We start from the raw sequence: 19,372 nt of genomic DNA on the forward strand, positions 1-19,372 counted from the left end.
ATTGCTCTAGGCTGAGACCGCCGGCCCTGCTCCAACGGACTTGACTTTCTTTTGATAACTTGGCTTGGATAAGTCTTCAGATAAGTAAGGGAAGTACGAGGTGCAGGGACTTTGATTCACCCATAACTTGCACCCATGGGAATTTGTAACAAAACCTTGCTTATATCCGCTATAGAACCGAAATTCGAGTAACACACAAACCGCTGTTCTTGAAGCGCTTTGAAGGAGATGAAGAATATTGTCAAAGCCGCATCTCATTATCTCCCAATGACCGCATCTCAAGGCATCATCCGTCAAGACAGCGTGACTTTGGCCTATCGGACCACCCCTCCCACTCAACACCAGCCACGGGAATACAACCCGCCGTGCGCACTCCGAACGGATAAACGAAATTGCTATCGTGTAGGTTTGCTCTCGCTGCATCCTTTTAGGCAGATTTAATTCGGTCAGAATCACTACTATCACCAGCACGGTGCACCGGTCCTAGTACATAGCTGTGGAATTCTTATCGGTCCGCAAGATGCGTAAGAAGACGATATAAAAGAGGCGAATTAACTGCACCTGCAACTTGAAGTTGCAAGAACTAGACGCTTCTACACCTCTTCACGTCCTCTCAGAATGAGTTTGAGATCCGTTGTACTCAGGGACGAGAAACATACAGGGGTCCTTTTGTCGACCAAGGACGTCGACGCTGGCGCTCAGCTCGTGGCTGGTTCAACTTCAGCTCTTGATCCAGATGAGGCTTTGAAAATAAGGTGCGCTGTGAAAATTGCACACACATCAACATTGTTCGGAAGCTTTCGTTTCAGGAGGAAGATCGATAGACATATCATGCCTCTCATGTGTGGTGAGTCGACCGCTGTACTCGATCATTTAAATCTATCACGTCTGAGGATCACCGTTCAGTTGTTTACTGGTAGGTAGACTGTATTCACCACAAATCAGTGCTTACATGCGCATAGTATCCAAGCTATGGACAAGACAACCTTGGGTTCTGCGGCCATACTTGGAATTCAGTAAGGATTGTATGTCGAAACCAGCCAAAACCGGTACTGACGCGTGTCGTCAGGCAGGCGACGCACCTGACCACGAATGAGTAAGCTGTTCTCGTTCTTGTTCCTGGTGTTCAAATTCTGAAGGTCAACTTTAGGTACAATTGGTGAGAATATATATATTACTCGAGCTGTATATTCATACTATCTTCGAGGCTTGGCACAGTGTTCTATCTCGGTTTTTTTGTCTTCGAGTATCCCCAGAACCTTGCCCTTCAGAGATTCCCGGTCGGGAAATGGATGAGGTAGGCCTTACAGGCATTATCAATTTGAATATCGATCACAGCATCTATCAGTATCAATATCTTCGTCTGGGCAATTGCACTTGCATGTCATGCAGCATGCAAAAGCTTTACTGGGCTTGTTGTTGTGCGCTTCTTGCTGGGCGCATGCGAGGGGTCGGTCACTGCTGGATTCTTGATTGTTAGCTCCATGTTCTACACACGGACGGAACAGACACTGCGGGTTGGTTATTGGTGTAAGGTCCAGTTCGCAAATGATCGGCGAAGTCGACTAATTAAAAACCCAGTTCTGATGATTGGCACTGGTGCGCTTACTGAAATACGATGCTTGATGTTGCCGCCTAAGCCAGCGAACTCTAGGACAAATCATCTCTGGTTTCATCAGCTTCGGTACTTTGCACATGAATACCAAAGGGTTCGAACCATGGCAATGGTCTGACATTTATTTATGTTACTCCATATTCTCAATAGATCGCAGGCTCATGATCATAACCGGTGTAATGACGTTGATCATTGCCGTCTCATTCTGGTGAGTCCATTCCAAGTGCCTAGTATCATTAACCAAGAGATCTCCGCGTGATGGAGGTTATTTTTCCCCGATTCACCTACGAACGCTTGGTTCCTCACTCCCAATGAGCGGGTCAAAGCTGTACAGCGCATCAAGGCGCGTCTGTCAAAATAACTGATATCATTTGTTATCTTACAATTAGTACAGGAAAACCAAACAGGTGTAGAAAACAAACACTTTAAGACGGAACAGTACGTATCAGATGCATTTCTTCTTCTTTTCTTTTCATTCTTCCTCACATACTCATCTCTAGGATGGTCGAAGCCTTGACTGATCCCAAGACATGGCTCTTCGCCCTCTTCTCGGCTCTAATCAATGTGGTTAACTCACTGACAATCCAGCAATCTCTCATCATCGCTTCGTTCGGATTCACTGATGTACAGACGACTCTCTTGTCTTGTGTTATTGGCGTGGTTTTTATCTTGGCAATCTTCACTGCTATTAGGCTTGCTACACGATGGCCTAATTCCAGAGCATATATTGGCGCTATTTCATTCATCCCGGCGTGGTCGGGCATCCTGCTGGTAAACCTACTTCCTTGGTCAGATCGGGTATGTGGCTTGCTTCTGCAAGTCTACCGAGTCGTCTTTAATATCACATATCTCACGGTATTAGGCTGGACTCCTTGTCGGCCAGTACATGAGTACGTGTGATGCCCACAGTGTGCTTGTATGCTCATTGCTCCATAGTCGCTATCTCCGTAGCTTCATTTGCACTGGCGTTGTCGTGGCTTAATAACGTGACTGCTGGCCACACGAAAAGGGTAGGTACTCAGCCAGTTATTAACGTCGCTTCTCAAGTGAACATCGACCTCCAGATTGTTACTAACGCCATCATGCTTTCATCTTCCTGCATAGGAAACCTAGCTGGCCCCTTCTTGTGGAAGGCACAATACAAACCCCGGTAGGTCATTCTTCGGCTGACTCTAGGAAGGAAAGTTCGAAGTAATTATGATTTATGTGCAGTTACCACATCCCATGGGCTGTCATCGGCGCATGTACCATCACCTGTTCGATACTTCTCCTTGTCATCCGTGTCGTTCTCGCCCGAGAGAACCGAATCCGCGACACAGAGCATCTTGATGTTATTGAAGAAGAATACATTATTGAGCGAATCACAGAGGATGGGAGGCGTGTAGAAGTTAAGGTCGAGAAGGTGCGTCCTTCCAATAGATGGTTTCTTTTCGTGTGCGATATCAATATTTCACCTGCATAGGGATTCCTGGATTTGACAGATAGGGTGAACAGGGACTTCAGATATGTTTTGTAACATTAAGCATACCCGATGCTTACTCCGATTCGTATTGCCACATGACAATCATCGTGTTCACTGATGACATGACCTATGTAGCTGTTACTGTGAAAGTACACAGTTATGTATCGATGTAATGTTGTACAGGAGTTTTTGCACGAATAGTATCCACCTGTGGCGAAGTCTGAGTCAAGGTTGATCTAGAGCGAAAGACTGCACAAAAAATCTAGCGTGCATCAAATGTGTAGTGCCGAAGCCGTAAGTCACATTTTTGGAAAATCGCGATTAATGTGGCTGAGGCGCTGACATTTCACCTTTCAAAGGGCCTTTCTTCTGAAGTTCCCCTCTGTGTACCAAACCTGTTCTCGTTTCTGCTCCACGGTACACAGCGAGAAATATTTTTGTTTGCCTATTGTAGTTTAAAACCAGCCTTCACTGAGGCTACATGATAGTATATCTCGCACATAAATGCGTAGTGGCAAATTTCTGACCTGAAACTATTGTGTAGAATATCTGTCCATCAACTTTCGCCCGCAAATACTTGATGTGAAGGTCTCTTCTCTGGTACACAGCGTCTGGTTTATTCACGATGTTGATGTCCAACGTGTGGCTGGCTTATATAAGCATCATGGTTTGTTAGCGAGCATTGCCCACCACCCTGTTGTACAGGACAATTCTTCTTGATGTCACACCCTTGCATGCTACCTGTCGCATGCCTTCTCTGTTTTGGAGTACGGGTACCGGTGGCGACGCCTCATCGAGTTTTTGTTTGAATGGTGATCGATGTTTTGGAGGAGCTGCGGGAGGCTACGTTGTAGCCAGAACATCCTCATCGACACTTGCTGATTTCACGATCTCAGCATGACCCATCCTATGTCTCGCAAAGCGTGGTCTCGTCAACAACTTCGAAATCGGTTTATATTCGTTGGGGTGATGTCGTTCAATGTCTCTAGGTCGTAGCAACAGTGGCACAGGACCTGTCCCAGCGTCGCGATGCGCTGCTACGAGTCCAGTTCCACTCTTGCGTACGACAATTCTTTTTGACGGACTCCCTTGCATGCTACCTTTCACATGGCTTCTCCATTTTGGAGTACGCTGATGGTTTTTGTTGAATGGTGATCGATCTTTTGAAGTTGTGGAGGTGCGTTCATTGTCAGAGCATCTATATCGACGCTGCTGACGTGTCCTTCCGATTCCTTTCATTCATGGCAGTGTTACACGGAAATCCTAGGTCTCATCAAAAAGTTCGAAATCGGATTATATTATATTCCTTGTGTACAATATTTTCAGGTCGTATACGACAGACATACTAGATTGCATGAATTCATATCATGATATCTAGTATCTCTGTCGTGTACGATGATACTCCCTTGCATGCTACCTTTCACATATCCACTATCATTTAGCTCGTTATTCATACGTACCTAGTTCTACAATAGCCATCTTAGCATGAGTGTTGTATGTACCGCGAAACACTAGTGTTAGCATCTGTCGCATCCGAATTCCGAACTGCTTCCGACGAAAGCGCGTGTTGTTGAGCACTTGTCAAAACTTGTAATGAGTCTCTTGAATCCTGCTATCGATACACTCTTGTTCACGTCCCTCCTCATAGCTATAGGATGGCTCATCGTATACCACCAATTTCATGACCTATACAAACGCGCCTCCGCAAGCTTCTTCCCAGGCGTCGTGCTCCTACACTCATTGTACTCTCTGTACGGTCTCATCCAGCGTTCACCCAACCTTTTCACGCGCCTAGGAATCCCTCTCACTCTCCCCGTTGAGCGTATCCATGCGTTACTATTATCAGAGGCTGGATTTGGGGCGGGTGGAGGAGGAGACGGAGGACTTGCTGTGCCAGTGCCAATGCCACCTGATCTTGAACTTTTACTAAGTCGACTTAGGACTGATGAATCGAGGGGATGGTTTGTACGGTGCGTTTATTTCCATCACGTATCGATATTGCAAAGTCTAACCACTTCTCATCTACGTTCTATATATACAGGTTTGGTCAAAGGGCACTCCAGACCTGCGCCCCATGCACCTCCGCGAGTGATTACGCACTCTTTGTCTTTGCAAGCGCGATTCTCGCGTATATCCGTACTGCGGCGGCGTTGTTGTTGCTTACATCCAGCGCAAATGGGAGGGATAGATGGAGGGGGTATGTTTTAGGCGTGTTAGTGTGTGCAGCCCTTGCGGAAGGTTATGTCGTGACGAGCGCGAGTGCGATGCCGCTTCCCAGGGATGGAATGAGGGTGTTCATGGTACTTATTTCTCGTTTCCAGTGTAATAGTGGACTAAGTTTGTATGAATAGTGGCACGACAATATCCAGTCCGCACGCCAAGCACTGTTCCTCTTACTCCCGCTTCTTACACAGTTCCTTCCTGTATCACAGCAGCCAGGACCACCCAGTACATCCCTCGCACCCGCTCTCGCACACCTCGAGCGTTCCCTCCCACGCGCACACCTACTGAATTCCACGCGCGCTGCCATTATGCGCCAGCCTGAGCTGCGGGAGCGGGCGGTGCGGTGGTGGGCGCAGGAAAAGATGGAAGGGGATGCAGGGAGGGAAGATGAGGGGGTGCGGAAAGCGGCGGAGAAGATGGGGCTTGGGTATGCGGATGGGGGATGGTGAGGAGGGGAAGTTGAGAATGAGCGCGAGGATAGCGATCGAGTCTATAAAGGGGTTGTATGTTACTCCTGTGGGTCCATGATGAGAATATGAGTTTCTGTTTTGGATTAGGGTGTTGCTTTGCACTGCTGGATGGCGTCCGCGCGGTTTGTGGTATTGGTGGGTCCCGTTTCTGGTGTCTTTATTCAGCTGACGCAGTGGTTCCAGGTGAGTTAGCATGATGCAGGTGTTCTTGGTATCTAGCCTGAGTGATATAACGTTGCTCCAACACTCTTAGAATACGACCTCAAACTTAAGGCCTGTCATATTGCAAATACCACTTCACTGGGCGTCATAGGGCATCAATGAACTGCGCTTCCATCCTCGAACAAAATTTCTGATGGAGAATTTCTAGAACATGTGGGGACCCTCTTCTCCATGTTGTAAACAGGTGTTTATACATGAGCTCAACCCATCGATCACTTTGGACAGGGTAATGTGATATTGATAGTCGTTGGCCAGGGGTCCGCTGTTACCATTAACTAGCACTCCGTACGCAGGGATACTCCCACTTCCACGGAGCCAATGCCTCCATTCACATCAGATACCATTGCTGTTGCGAGTTTCCACAGAGACCACTTGTTATAGACTTGAGGCGCGGGTGGTGAATATCTACGGTCCCGTTGGTTTTGACGTGCTACGTTGGCATATGTGGTGTACAGCTAACTAAAACGTATGAATCGTCCTAACGCACATATATTTCAAGTGGGAGGGCGTACATTATGGAAGCAATGCCTTGTCTGATGACCTCGATTCCGTATGATCTACTGCAACCAGAGAAAAAAAATCGCATCAACGCTAGGTAGATACTCAGGCAATATCAAATAAAGAAATGATAACAAGACAGCGTGACATGTTGCGTAAAACCGACAGCTTCAGACTATTGACTGAGATGATCCTGGAGTTTGGAGGAGATGGTCCTATGTTTGCAAAATCAGGTACTGAGCCGCGGAAAGCATCTGAAAAACACACCTTCGCAAATTTCTGTCCTTCGGATAAAACTACGAGACAAGACTACAGACCCTTCAAACTCCACTGGGCTTCGAGCCAGGAGAGGGGATGGCGATTCCAGAAAGCCTTGAATATATGGTCTAGCGTTTTGTCCCATGGATTCGGGACTCTTGACAAATGGAAGGCCCAATTTTGACATGCATACTTGAATGCATCGGAAGCTGATCGACTTCGTTCCCGTGCGTCGTTTGCGAAAAGCGCAAATGCCATCATGGCATGGATTATCTCCATGTCTGGTAGAACGTCATCTTGCGAGAACGTAGAGGTGAAACGATCCTGAGGCTTTACCGCAAGGAATGCTGGAAACATCAAAAATCCGGTAAGTTCCTGAACTGCTGGACGGCTTCAAAAGTTGACAGTAAAGCCGATTCTGGGATGATTGTGTACTCCTCGATTGCTTCCAAAGTGCTGGAGAAGTCCTCCATTGTCAGCCAGACAGACGCAGCAGGAATCGACTGCCATGCTTGACCATGGGGCTGTCTGCAGCCACTCTCGCCCACTCTGAGTTTGCAGCCATTCCCGCCCGCTGCTGGTCTGCAGCCATTCTCGCCCGATCTGGGCCTGCAGCCACTGAGAAAGTCCGAGCCAACTAAATACCCCTAGCCATTTTCAGTCCATCCATCTGCAGTCCAACTGGGGGAAAAAAAAAGTCTGTAGCCAACCTTGCCCGCCCGAGGTATGCAACCAAATTCGTCCACTCTGAATCTGCAGTCACTTTCGCCCGCTGCTGATCGTTAGCCACGTCCTCTCGCGCCAGATATGCGGCCAATCCCACCTTTGGTAAGTTTCCAGCCACATTCGCATCTTACTCTCCACCAATCTTCGCCGGCTATGGGACACCTGCCACTCTCGGCCACCAAGGGCCACCAGCCATTCTCGCCCGCTCGAGGTCCGCAGCCACTCGCGTCTGCCGGTGGTGTGCAACCACTCTTGCACATTCTGGGTGCGCAGCCACTCTCGCCCGTTGTGGGTATTCAGCCAGTCCTCACTCTGGGCGTGTAGCCAACTTTGCTCGTCAGGGTCACCAGTTACATTTCGCGGTCTCTAAGTCCACAGCCATCCTCGCCCGGTCTGCAGCCATCCTTGCCCACTCTCAGTTTGCAGCCATATTTCTCCCCCTTTGGTCTGCAGCCAGTCCTCCCCCGTACGGGTGGGCAACCAGTCCTCACCCTCCTGGGTCCACAGCCAGTCTTTCCCCCCTTGGGTTTGCAGCCATGCACGCCCGTCCGGGGTCCGCAGCCAGGATTGTAAACCCGAACCGCGACCTCCACCAGACCTTTGAGAATATGCAGTGGCTCCGGTGGCTCCACAACGAAGGCTAACGATTGTTGTAAGCTCCGGGGATTGTGGGGTGGCATAGCTTGACTGTGTCCCTTCAATTCTGAGAGTGCATCCAGGAGGGCTGTGCTTGCTGGAATGTCATGGATCGTGAGGCGGAGAGAGGAATAAGCGAGTAGGGAGTGGGTCGATGAGATGGGCTGTACTTGAGGGAGGCTGCAGTTTGAGGGGTCTGAGACATAGTCGCGCACTGACGAGTGATAGATATTCATGGGGAGACTGCTGTCGGTAGGAATATCTATTACAGACCGTAGCTGCATCAGTGCTGTCTCGACATCGCTGCCCTTACCAGGGCCAAGAAGTTTCGAGATTTGCGAGATGGGCAGAGGGTCCGCAAGTGCAACCACAACAGACAAGTACATGTGTGCCCGCAAGGGATCAGCACATGTGGAGAGAATACAGTCATATAACTTGTACACCTCTGTCCCTGGTAGCAGATCATTTATAAGCTCGAGCATGAGCTGAAGCCGATCGCGGGGATCGTTGTCTCGATCGTCGATAAAGTTGACCATCGTGGTCGCCACGATGAAACGTCTCCCCGCTCGGCTCGCCAGCCGCGCAAGTTGATCGCTTGGTGGCTGTGGGAAATCGGGACGGCGACTTGCAGTTCTCGGAAGGAATGCTGCAGGAAAACGTAAATGTCATGGTCGACATCTACGCCGTCTAACGAGATGGTGGTAGCAACGCCCTTCCCGGAAGTGTTAACTGGTATCTCGCACACTAGCAGGCGCATCTCTTCTGTCTGAATGACTTTCCGGATATGGTCTTCCAAGTGACTCGTGAGCAGAATGTGGATCACAGGTAGCTCAGGATCACGAAGAGCCTGGCCGAGAAGGGAGAGAAGATGCGCAACAGTTTCAGGTTTACATTCATCAAGGGCATCGATAACAAACATCAGAGGTAGACACTCGCGCAGTCGGAATCGAAGGGCCCGGAGAGGTTTGAGAAACAAGGCGTTCATCTGGTCGTGAAGAGACTTGTCGGGGTCTAGAACCGCAGGACTCTCGCGGATAGCTTCGTTCACATCCTTCCGGACGCTGGGAAAATTGCTGGCAAGCTGACAGGCAAGCGTCGCAAAGAAATAACCAGGTGCGCTGCGTTTCGTGTGCTTGCGCGAGAAAAAGAATGTCCCCGCGAGCCGAGTTTCGATGTGTCTGCTCTGTCACTTTCAGAGCTCTCATCCTTTGAGCCATAGTGAACGCAACGGCAGATTTTCCGACACCTGCCGTGCCATGCAGCCAAATGATTCGACTCTTCTCTCGGTTGTCTAATAATCCATGGATGTACTTGAGAAGGTCTACCCGGGTCCCTTCCAAACATTTTGGATGAGGCAGGCGCTCAGGAGTCATGTTCAGCACCCTTAACAGCAACGCGGGACAGCTTCTCCCAGGTTCCTTCAGATAATTGAGAAACTGTTGATGGGGTCAGACAGAGAGATGTGAGGTAAGAGATGGGGATACTGACATTGGTCCCATTCACTCATTGATAGAGGTTGATTATACACCGAGGCACAATTGCGAGATGAACACATAGCTAGGCTTGACGACGTAGTAGGAGTAAGAAATTATACGGGCGATGGCTATCTTAAGGAACGACGTACGAAAACGTCAATGGAATGTTCAAGGTCTAGATTTTCTGGGCCAAAGGTAAGTGTGGAGAGACAAGTGATAATTTCCAGGAACTGCTTGGGTTAGGATGGATGCTTCAATCGGTTTCAGGAAGCTCGTTGGATGGTGGTAGTATGCAGTTGCCGAACGAGTAGGCGTTCACTGAAACAAGCATATAAAAGGAACGACTGTTATCTTCATTAGAGTGGAAACAAGCGCCCGGGCGGCAATGCCCACAGCTAGATATGATGATGAGGTAAATAAACACGCAATTCTGCTCCATTTCGATTAGTTCGCTGTGACTACAGCCCACGCGGCCATCTTCCTTTCTTCGAACCAGTGATTGAGCTTGACGGCACTCGTCCAAATATTCGACCTTGGGTCCCTGCTTCTTAGTAGCACAAGGGTATGAAGGGGTCGTATGTTAATCCTGTGGTATGAGTTTCTGATTTGGATTAGGGTTTTGTACTGCATTGCTGATTCCTGAATGGGGCGTTTGTGGTATCTGAGTGATGGCAACGTTGCTCCAACACTCTGCCGTATTGCAAATATCCTTACATGGGCGTCATAGAACTGCAGTTTCAGAATGGAGAATCTCGAGGACATGTGGAGGCCCTCCTCCCCATATTGCAAATAGGTGCCTATACACGAACTGACGTGGTAATATGATATTTTGGTTTACCAGACGAAGCCCAGTACCCTAGAAGCAGCATTGCGTGCTCAAGTTCTCGCGGCATCTCACGCGCACTGAATGAATTCATCTTGTTCGGTTCCCTTGATAAGAGTTTGCTGCGCCATGGAGAGTACTTGGAGCGAGAGTGACCATAGTAGGCTGCGTATGGAACTGCCTTGCGTAGCCTTGCAATTGAGTGCTGGATTTGCGATTGAGGGTTGCTACTGTAAATAAGCGCCCATATTATTGTACTCATACTGGCGCACGTGTTTGCTCTTTGCAACACTCGTGTGGTTCTCCCGATTCTAATTCCTTGTTTTCTTTTTTTCTTTCCTACTCTACTTACATCCGAATTCTCAATCATGGTTGATGAAGCAGTTATCAAGATACCCTCCGGAGAGGTCTTGGAAGACGACGAACCATCCGAGCCAACCATCTCCTTGCCTGACTCTGGAGACACCGGTGAAGGCGGAAAGCTCAGTATGATAGTCCAGCTAGTTAAGAAGTGTTTGGGTGTAAAGGACATCGCTGCAATGTCTGTCTCACTTTCTGCTCCTTTCATCCGCGCCACTGACTGACAGTTTCGTCAAGGCGCCTATCGCTCCCTGCATCCCTCCTCGAGCCTCTTCCTAACCTCGAGTACTGGCATTACCTCGATAGACCAGATCTTTTCGCCGCGTAAGTACAATGAATCTTTGTTGTGGCTGTGGGTGGGCGCTGACGTCCTCGTGCGCCATAGAATCAACGATTCCAACGATCCCTTTGAGCGCATACTAGCCGTCGTCCGTTTCATATTCACAAAGGACCTCAAATTCGTCGTATGTATAATTCATCCGCTGCGTATTCTAATAACTGATTCCTGTCTTGCAGCACGGCAAAGTATGCAAGCCCTACAACAGCGTCCTCGGCGAGCACTTCCGTGCCCACTGGGACGTACCCCCAGTCTCATACTCCTCCGACCCGACCCAACCCCCAATCCTCCGCGTACACACCACCGTCACCCCACCCCCTACTCTAAGCGAGACTGTCAGCGTCAAGAGCAATCGCAGTGGCAAGAGCTCAAAGAGCACACTCAGCGGCCTCAGCCTCACTTCCAAAGGCAAAGCCTCTCCAAGCACAGCTCCCACGTCCCTCGGCGACGCCGCACTTTCCTACTCTATCCCTCTCCCCCCCAAACGTAAGAAACGATGAAAATATTCGAATCGCATACGTCACCGAGCAGGTCTCTCATCACCCTCCAGTAAGCGCATACTACGCCTCATGCCCATCGCGAGGGGTGGAAATGGCAGGTATCGACCAGATCAGTGCCAAGGTAAGCGGTACTGCCGTACGAGTCGCACCAGGGTCCTTCAACAAGGGCATTTACATCGACCTCACCTCTGGCCCGGGCAAGGGGGAGAAGTACCACATCACGCACCCCGTGGCTAGTGTGAACGGCATCTTGCGAGGGAGCTTCTATATCACTGTGGGTGATAGCACCATCGTGACGTGTTCTGGGAGTAAGGGTGGAGTGGCATACCGTGCTGTGATCGAGTATAAGGAAGAGGTGTGTTATTTTCTTCTTTGTGAGGTGTGCTCTTTTATAGGAATGCTCACATGGCGTGGTAGTCATGGTTAGGCCGCGCGCACTTCCTGGTCGAGGGCGTGATACATACGTACGACGAAGAATCCATAGAACACGACGAGTGGACGAAAGTGAAGCACGTCCCTACATCCCGCGTCGTAGCCGTCTTTGATGGATGTTGGCGGAACCAAATACGATGGCGGCGGACCGCTGCAACACCGTCTGCTTCATCGCCATCGGTATCCTCTCCTTCGTTATCAGAAACAGAATACGCGACTCTCGTAGACCTTTCTACGTTGTTTGTGGTCCCGAAGCAGGTTCGCCCGCTAGAGCAACAACTTCCTATCGAGAGCCGAAAGCTCTGGGATCCGGTGACGACTCGATTGCTTGCGAAGGAGTATGGGGAAGCTACGAAAGCGAAGCTTGCTATTGAACAGAAGCAGCGGGATGAGGCGGGAGAACGAAAGAAGAAAGGCATCCAGTGAGTCTCTTATTCTTCTTCCTCTTCTCCGAGTCTTTGTTTGGTGCTGATCTGACCGAACGATATACAGATTTATACCCCAATACTTTGAGAAAGATATCAGTTCCGGAATTCCCATTCTAACAGCTACAGGCCGAAAAGCTGTGGAAGAAGAGCTTAACGAGTCATCGTGTTCTGACGCGTCGTCGTTGTCTTCGTAGAATCGGGGACTGGCCTCGCTGCTAGACCTGCCGGCTCGTTGCCCACGGAGGTCATAGAGGCCTTGGTCCTTGGGTAGGGGTGCTCATATTAATGACAGAAGGAGTGGACGCGTACATGCGATCGCGAGAGAGTAGATTTGGAGGTGCGGGTCACGATATCATGCATGGATGGTTTAATGTTTTTTTTTGAGTGTTGATGCTTTATGCTTTCTTTTACTTGATGATTTTCGTCTGTCATTTGTGTTTTTGTGTTTTGATTCAATTCATGGACTGTTTATGATGAGAATCTCTGGTCGATCACCGGCGCTTTTGATTCCGCAACTTGGAAGCCGCCAGAATGACACAGCTGAATGCGGTCACCTCCTGCTTAACACCGCCATATTCATCTGGATCCTTGGCAAAACATGCAGAAAGCCAACTCACGAGTCAATCTCTCCCCGGCCTCGGATATCACTGGTGCACTGCAGAACATCGTAAGTAGCAAGTTTTATTAGGTACTTGCGTATGAGGCTTGTAACTATTCGCTTCAGCTACGTTCACAAGCAATTGTATGTCTATGCGGATGCTATCAGATCTTATCAGATGCGATATTGACGATCACCAGATGCCAGAACTCGAAACACCGTACTCCCGAGCCAAATTCCCCAGTACCAACTGATCTGTCATCAAGCTCAAGGATCGGCCCCTCAGCGCCATCATCAGTGAACGGCAGCAGCAGCTGGATGTAGTGTCTGGTGAGATCTCGGGCCTGAAAACAGTCATGGATAGTATTCAAATTCTTCACGGGAAACTCGTCAAGCAGGAAAAAAATATCATCAAGTCCATCATCACTGGACGCCAGCAGCAGTTGGATGTAGTGTCTGGTGAGATCTCGGGCGTGGAAATAGTCATGGATGATATCGAAATTCTTCACGGGAAACTCGTCCAGCAGGAAAAAAATCATCAAGTCCGTCAATCTGTACATGCGATTTGGATCGGCTCTCTGGCGCTTGCCAACTAAAATCCTAACCTTAATTTTTTACTGTTGTTTCTATCACTCGTTCCCATCAAGGTTCAGAGCTCCCATATTGTTGACCAGAATATGCCGATTGTGGAGGGAGGTTGCTATAGGCGAACCCAATCTGTGGTGCAGGCTGATTGTGCAATCCGGCATGTACGGGAACTGGGACGCCAACTGGGAGCGGAGAGCTTTCTCTTGGGACGCGTGATCACAAGGACTTCCACTCTCGTTAGTGATCTGGTGCCAAGGACTTGATTACACGCAGATCTTGAAGCTACGACACTAGGTCTTCAGCCTTAGCATCAATCAAACCTCGTCTCTCTACATTGGTTTTTCCCACCACGCCTCCAGACCCGAACTTCTGTTAGCAGACCTCATATCACTTACGGAGCTGGCCACAAACATACCTGATCCTTATACTTGTCCAGCTCTTGCACAAACAATATCTCAACTGTCCACTCTGCGGACTCTCTATAAGAGATCCGTGGTTAACGTTTAAGTACCACTTACCTCCCCTCAATGCCATATGGGCCCAACTCACAAATGTCAACATGACAATGCTTCATTCGAATGTAATCCCCCGCTTGCTCCAACTATGTCCCAACCTCTCCTCGTTGAACATATACGCACGATTCTACGACGCACAGGTCTTGAAGCCATTCAAGCACACGACTTCCGCATCATTTGTGACCCCAAGTCAGTGGACACAAACGTCTGATCTCACGCGTTCAATGTTGTATCACTCCCCAAATTACACTTGCCCCCAGCTAAATAGTTAAAGCACTGCATATCGATTAAATAACGCTGTGGCCTCATGAGGAGTGGTAGGCTTTTTTCACGGTCGAATTGCCTCCTGGAGACACTTGGTCTTCGGCGTCGGAGTGACAATGACAGATAAGCAGCGAGCGGAGTACCGTACCCTTATTTCTTCCCTCAAAAAAATACTAGCGCTACGACCCCAAGAGTCTTGATAATTTGCACAGGTCTAGCAATACTTCGGGCTTCATGGACTTGTATCATCAGCCTCGTAGGATATCTCTCTTCGCACCTCCAAGTATTACAATGTTCTTCACATCTCTGACAGCAGTCTGTAGATATTATCATCCAGCGGCCAACACTTGCAATATTCAACCTTGAGGTCTTGGATACACTACTACCACTACTATGTTACCATCGTCAGCGCCTTCATTATTGGACATGGGGGCCAAGCTTCATCAGTACCAACATCACAGAGCGCCAGCAGCAGTTGGATGTAGTGTTACACGAGATCTCAGATCTCAGGCCTGGAAAATGTGATGGATAGTAAGTATGAAGAATCTCCATTAGCGAGATCACGTGGTCCATGAATTTGCCGAAAATTTCATTTGGGACCTTGCCAGTAAGTAGTAGCTAGGACTAGTATAAGCTGCAGCAAATTTTGACGCATAATTATAAACTTTGAACGCACAGGTGTTTCGATTACGCCAACCGTCACAGAGCTGTGATTGAAAGCTACATACTACATACATATACTTGTACATGTCTCTACAACTTAAGTACACCGCGGAGTGCTGCACACCCTGGCATACCGTGTTCCACATCGGGGAGGCGCTACTAGTAGTACACCACATCTAAAACAAGAAGGAAAAAAGGGGAAACTGCTGGGGGTATGTAGATCAACGTGATTTATTTGCATACTTCCACACAAATTCCATCAATATCTCCCAATGTTAACAACGTATGGGACCAGCCAAAGCGTAGTGATGGTGCGGCAGAACGCGCATTGGGAGTAAAAGCCTGCTATCAATATCGCTGGGGATGAAATACATGAGAGCCCAGAAAGAATACCAAATTACTGGAGCGACTCACTAAACATGAAACAATTCAAGGACAAGCCAACGAAGAACATGGGGGTGAGCATTGATGACAGGTAGGACAAGACGAAGTAGCCGCCTAGCTTGAGTTACTGATAATATGTGGGTTAGCTGGTGCAATAGAGCAAGAATAACCCTTACTTCTCGAGTCCACTGCCGGTCGGTGTGAAGCCAATGTAGCATATTTAGACCAGATGTCAACACTGCAATCATGGACAGCATGAGGGATATAAAGGGCAGGAAATAGGGGGCAGGAGATGTACAGTTGAAGTATGGCACAGGAGAGCCTGTAGTGACGAAAACGCCCACCTTTTAGGTGGAAGTATGTTAGCGCCTGTCTCAACTCGCAGGGAGTTGAATAGCTTGCTGCGGCGACAGTGTTAGCCGGAATAGAGCACAGCCTAGCCCTAACAATTTCGAATGCTTCCTCGGAGTGCAGCGACTTCCAATGGTCTTCAAGATCAGGGCGCTCCAGTGCGAAAAACAGAGTACTCTCATTACAAGGGACATGTCGCGAAGGGCTTCGGGGAGGGAATGCTCTTCGGCAAGTGCTCTTTGTTCAGCTAGTCCCATAGAACTTGAAAGCCCAGATCATATCAGTCATGCAGCAGGTTTTTCTACGTTTTCAAAGCGCACCTCCGGGGAATAGCATGCGGCCATTGGGTGAAAGAGAAGAATACAGATAGATTAGCGCACCAGCCATTCTGACTTAAAAACTGGAGACGCGATATACGGTACTATGCATAGTTTCCGTTACTCCATGGTCTCAGTAAACGTTGGTCAATGATTGGCTGATTCGGTACTGGACGGTGTGATGGACGGAGTACTTGACGTCGGACCGACGTCAAGCGTCTGGAACTGGAACTAGACACCTTCGGACGTTTTCCATCGTCAACGTCGACATCGCACTCTCGATAGTGCTGTGTATAGCTGTCCGTGTGCGAACGAATCTGTGCGCAAGTCAAGCACGGCTTTCTCTAGCGTCAGCCCTTGACATATGTTGAATGTCGTCGCATAGGCAGGTCGCAGAGGAAACTGTTTGCGAATTACAGTCCGGTCTGAACGTGCTGGATTGAACGTGAACGTGATCCGAGGCAAGCAATGTATCTCTCCGGTATGAGGAATCTGAACTTCGACAAATCTGCGATGAAGAGCGGTGATGCGAACACGCACATTTCGCCCAAGCCGATGAGTGGAATTCCACCGAAAGGTTTGTCGTAGACACTGCCATGCAGCTTTATTTGCCATCGGCAATTCATCCCATATGATTGCACTTGCATTTCGAATGAGATCAGCTCGTGCGGAAAAGGGATGGATGTTGGAATGTAGGTCCGCGCTGTCTTCGGTTACAGGTATTCCGAACATATAATGAGCAGTCCGTCCGCGTGTATATGCAGTTGCACACAGTGCACTGCTTCTGACGATGAGTATGAGAGATACGTAGATGGGAAGAAAGGCATGGACATACATCTACGCAATAAAGTTCTAACGTGGTGTCTTCATCTAGAGTGGCGGTAACACGGAGACAGGAAGATCACCAACGCCGTCTTCTTAATCATAAGACACGGGTACAAAGCCATCCATTTTCCAAAACATTTTTTTCGGCTCCAAAGCATAACGAGTAGCATTTTGAATACCAACGACGCCGTGAAATGAGCATGCAGACGCCATCGTGGTAAAAGCAGAGGAATACAGTTAGGAGAGAAACGTACGATTGCATGTAGAGTTCAGTAGCATGCAATTGCAAAAGGAGGAGTAGAGATAGAGCGCTCAAGCAAATCGGACAGCATTTGGAGCTCATGTGGAGCACAGACAGCCTGAGAGTCACGCGAATTGGTTCCGCGGGATCAAACGTTTTGTCCTTACATATATTAGAAAAGAGGACAGGCGGGGCTTTTCTGTCCTCTTTACTAATTATTATGGGAAGTATAGGTGGAACTAGAAAAGTGCTGTAAAACCTTGACAAGCTGGTCTCCCACAGCCAGACCAATCGAAGGATAGAAGGCAGAAATATTGATATTGTCAGCGTTCGTCCGTGATTATGATTTCATTTAGATTTCATGCTGTTCAGTTTGCGCAATAGAAGGAACGACTGTCTTCCTTCTATATAGTCTGACTAGGGGAGACTAAGTTTGTGCAGGGTTTGATGCCTGATGGTCTATTGGTAGGCTGGCTTACGAACAGAAAACCGGTCATTGTAGCTAGCAGGACCTGCGTCGAGAATCACGCCAAGATTGAGAACGACGCCGAATCGATCGTACACTAAGTTCTAATTACACCAAGTTTTGTGGTCGCACTGAGTACTTCTCGGGCCGAGTCGTAGGATTACCAGTGGAGTTTGAAGTTAACTCGGAGTGTTCCCGCGGCCAAGACGGCTCTCTTCGATACTTATCTGATCTGATTAGCTTCGCGCCAAGCACCAGGTCAAAGTCAAAGATCCAATGGGAGTTCTGCGATTCGGAAGCTGACTGATTTATACCATATACTGTAATACGTACATACTTATCTACAACTCGCCTCTGCCAAAAAATCGTGCACAGTATCTGCCGGAGTGTCGTACCCGGGATGCTGTGTGCACCACATCAGGAGGGCTGTAACAAGGTGTGTATCTACAAGCGCCAGTACAGTGCTGTTAAAACAAGAAGGAAAAAACTGGTGGAATGTATGTAGATCAGCGTGATTTATGACTTTTCGCATGCTTCCACAGAAATTCCATTGATATCATCCCCACATTGACGACATACGTGATCAGCCAGAGCGCGGTGACAGTGCGGCAGACCATGCTTTGGGAGCAAAATCCTGTTACTAACATTGCTGGGGATGAACGACATGAGGGCCCAGAGAAAGCATTGAAGTACTGGACCTCACCAAATATTAAAAAATTGAAGGACAAACCAATGAATAACATGGGGGTGAATATTGACAATAGGTAGGACCAGACGAAGTAGCCCCCTGGCTTGAGTTGCTGGTAATACTTGGGTTAGATGGTGTAATCGATAGAACGAGGATGATGCTTACTTCTTGAGTCAACTGCCAGTCCATGTGTTGCCAGCGTATCATGCTCAGGCCAGATGTCGAAATTGCGATCATGGATAGCATGAGTGACATCAAGAGCATGAGGTAGGGAACAGGTGATGTATAATCAAAGAATGGCACAGGAGAACCTGTGGTTATGAAAGCAACGCTTGTAGCGAGAAGAACACTTGCCTTTTAGAGGTATGTCAGCACAGGCTTCAGCTCATATGGAGTCGGGTAGCTTACAGTGGTGATAGTATTGACGAGGATAGAACACGACCTAGCCCGAATGGTTTCGAATGCTTCGTCAGATTGCAGCAACTTCCAATCGTCCTCAAGATCGGGGCGCCCCAGTGTGAAAACACAGAGCACTCTCATTAAAAGGGGCATGTTACGAAGGGCTTCTGGGAAGAGATGCTCTTCTGGGAGTGCTCTTTGATCAGTTACAGTGATCCCATATAGTAATAGAGGGGGAGCTTTTTCCAGTCAGGACAATCGCAAATTGCACTCACCATAGCTGGAGAGGGTAATATTTGGATTGGGGAGGACGACAGGTAATGATGAAGGCGAACGATAGAAATTTGGAGTCAACGAGAATGTCAACGCAGAAGAGGGATCCGGAGTTGCTGCGTCCATCATTTTGTATATGATTCAAAAAGGCGGTAAGATAGTTAGACCGCGAGAGGAAGAGGAAGAACAAAAAGGTACAATATAGCCTGTGGAGGAGGTAATGGGTCTCTTGCCCTCCCCCTTTTTATATGGAGGACCTTGTCATGTTATGTCGCTTAGAGAAAATAGTGAACTGAAATAGTTGCATTGCACGCTCATAATGGCATATTCGCGGG

At 48.5% G+C, this 19,372-nt stretch overlaps 5 protein-coding genes across 5 annotated transcripts; 4 read left to right on the forward strand and 1 right to left on the reverse strand.

Annotated features, from left to right (window-relative positions):
- Window positions 1-618: 618 nt before the first annotated feature.
- On the forward strand, window positions 619-3,131 carry EDB91DRAFT_1052608 (MFS general substrate transporter; the record flags this gene model as incomplete). Its single annotated transcript, XM_041313690.1, has 16 exons — window positions 619-755; window positions 810-851; window positions 963-1,016; window positions 1,070-1,096; window positions 1,208-1,297; window positions 1,349-1,530; window positions 1,582-1,599; window positions 1,655-1,823; window positions 1,880-1,962; window positions 2,005-2,053; window positions 2,116-2,413; window positions 2,478-2,505; window positions 2,552-2,625; window positions 2,680-2,765; window positions 2,828-3,017; window positions 3,078-3,131. The coding sequence occupies 16 exons, from the start codon at window positions 619-621 to the stop codon at window positions 3,129-3,131; spliced, it is 1,581 nt and encodes a 526-aa protein (XP_041177672.1).
- Window positions 3,132-4,670: 1,539 nt separating this feature from the next.
- EDB91DRAFT_1237175 (uncharacterized protein) lies at window positions 4,671-5,749 on the forward strand (the record flags this gene model as incomplete). The annotated part of the gene is made up of 3 exons (XM_041321552.1): window positions 4,671-5,047; window positions 5,119-5,377; window positions 5,429-5,749. The coding sequence occupies 3 exons, from the start codon at window positions 4,671-4,673 to the stop codon at window positions 5,747-5,749; spliced, it is 957 nt and encodes a 318-aa protein (XP_041177673.1).
- Window positions 5,750-10,628: 4,879 nt separating this feature from the next.
- On the forward strand, window positions 10,629-12,945 carry EDB91DRAFT_1131081 (uncharacterized protein). The gene is made up of 7 exons (XM_041318637.1): window positions 10,629-10,949; window positions 11,006-11,092; window positions 11,154-11,232; window positions 11,285-11,541; window positions 11,597-11,960; window positions 12,023-12,459; window positions 12,530-12,945. Exons 1-7 carry the CDS (start codon window positions 10,777-10,779, stop codon window positions 12,657-12,659), a joined length of 1,527 nt encoding a protein of 508 aa, XP_041177674.1. The 5' UTR covers window positions 10,629-10,776; the 3' UTR covers window positions 12,660-12,945.
- A 522-nt stretch (window positions 12,946-13,467) lies between these two features.
- On the forward strand, window positions 13,468-14,006 carry EDB91DRAFT_334282 (uncharacterized protein). The gene has a single exon (XM_041326897.1). It carries the CDS (start codon window positions 13,553-13,555, stop codon window positions 13,865-13,867), a length of 315 nt encoding a protein of 104 aa, XP_041177675.1. The 5' UTR covers window positions 13,468-13,552; the 3' UTR covers window positions 13,868-14,006.
- Window positions 14,007-17,941: 3,935 nt separating this feature from the next.
- Window positions 17,942-19,326, reverse strand: EDB91DRAFT_1131092 (uncharacterized protein). The gene is made up of 5 exons (XM_041318638.1): window positions 19,040-19,326; window positions 18,774-18,949; window positions 18,531-18,719; window positions 18,381-18,477; window positions 17,942-18,326 (listed from the first exon to the last, which is right to left on the reverse strand). Exons 1-5 carry the CDS (start codon window positions 19,164-19,166, stop codon window positions 18,184-18,186), a joined length of 732 nt encoding a protein of 243 aa, XP_041177676.1. The 5' UTR covers window positions 19,167-19,326; the 3' UTR covers window positions 17,942-18,183.
- Window positions 19,327-19,372: the final 46 nt, after the last annotated feature.

This window comes from Suillus paluster, assembly GCF_016628075.1.
Source record: "Suillus paluster strain FC165 chromosome Unknown EDB91scaffold_23, whole genome shotgun sequence".
Lineage (NCBI taxonomy): Eukaryota > Fungi > Basidiomycota > Agaricomycetes > Boletales > Suillaceae > Suillus > Suillus paluster.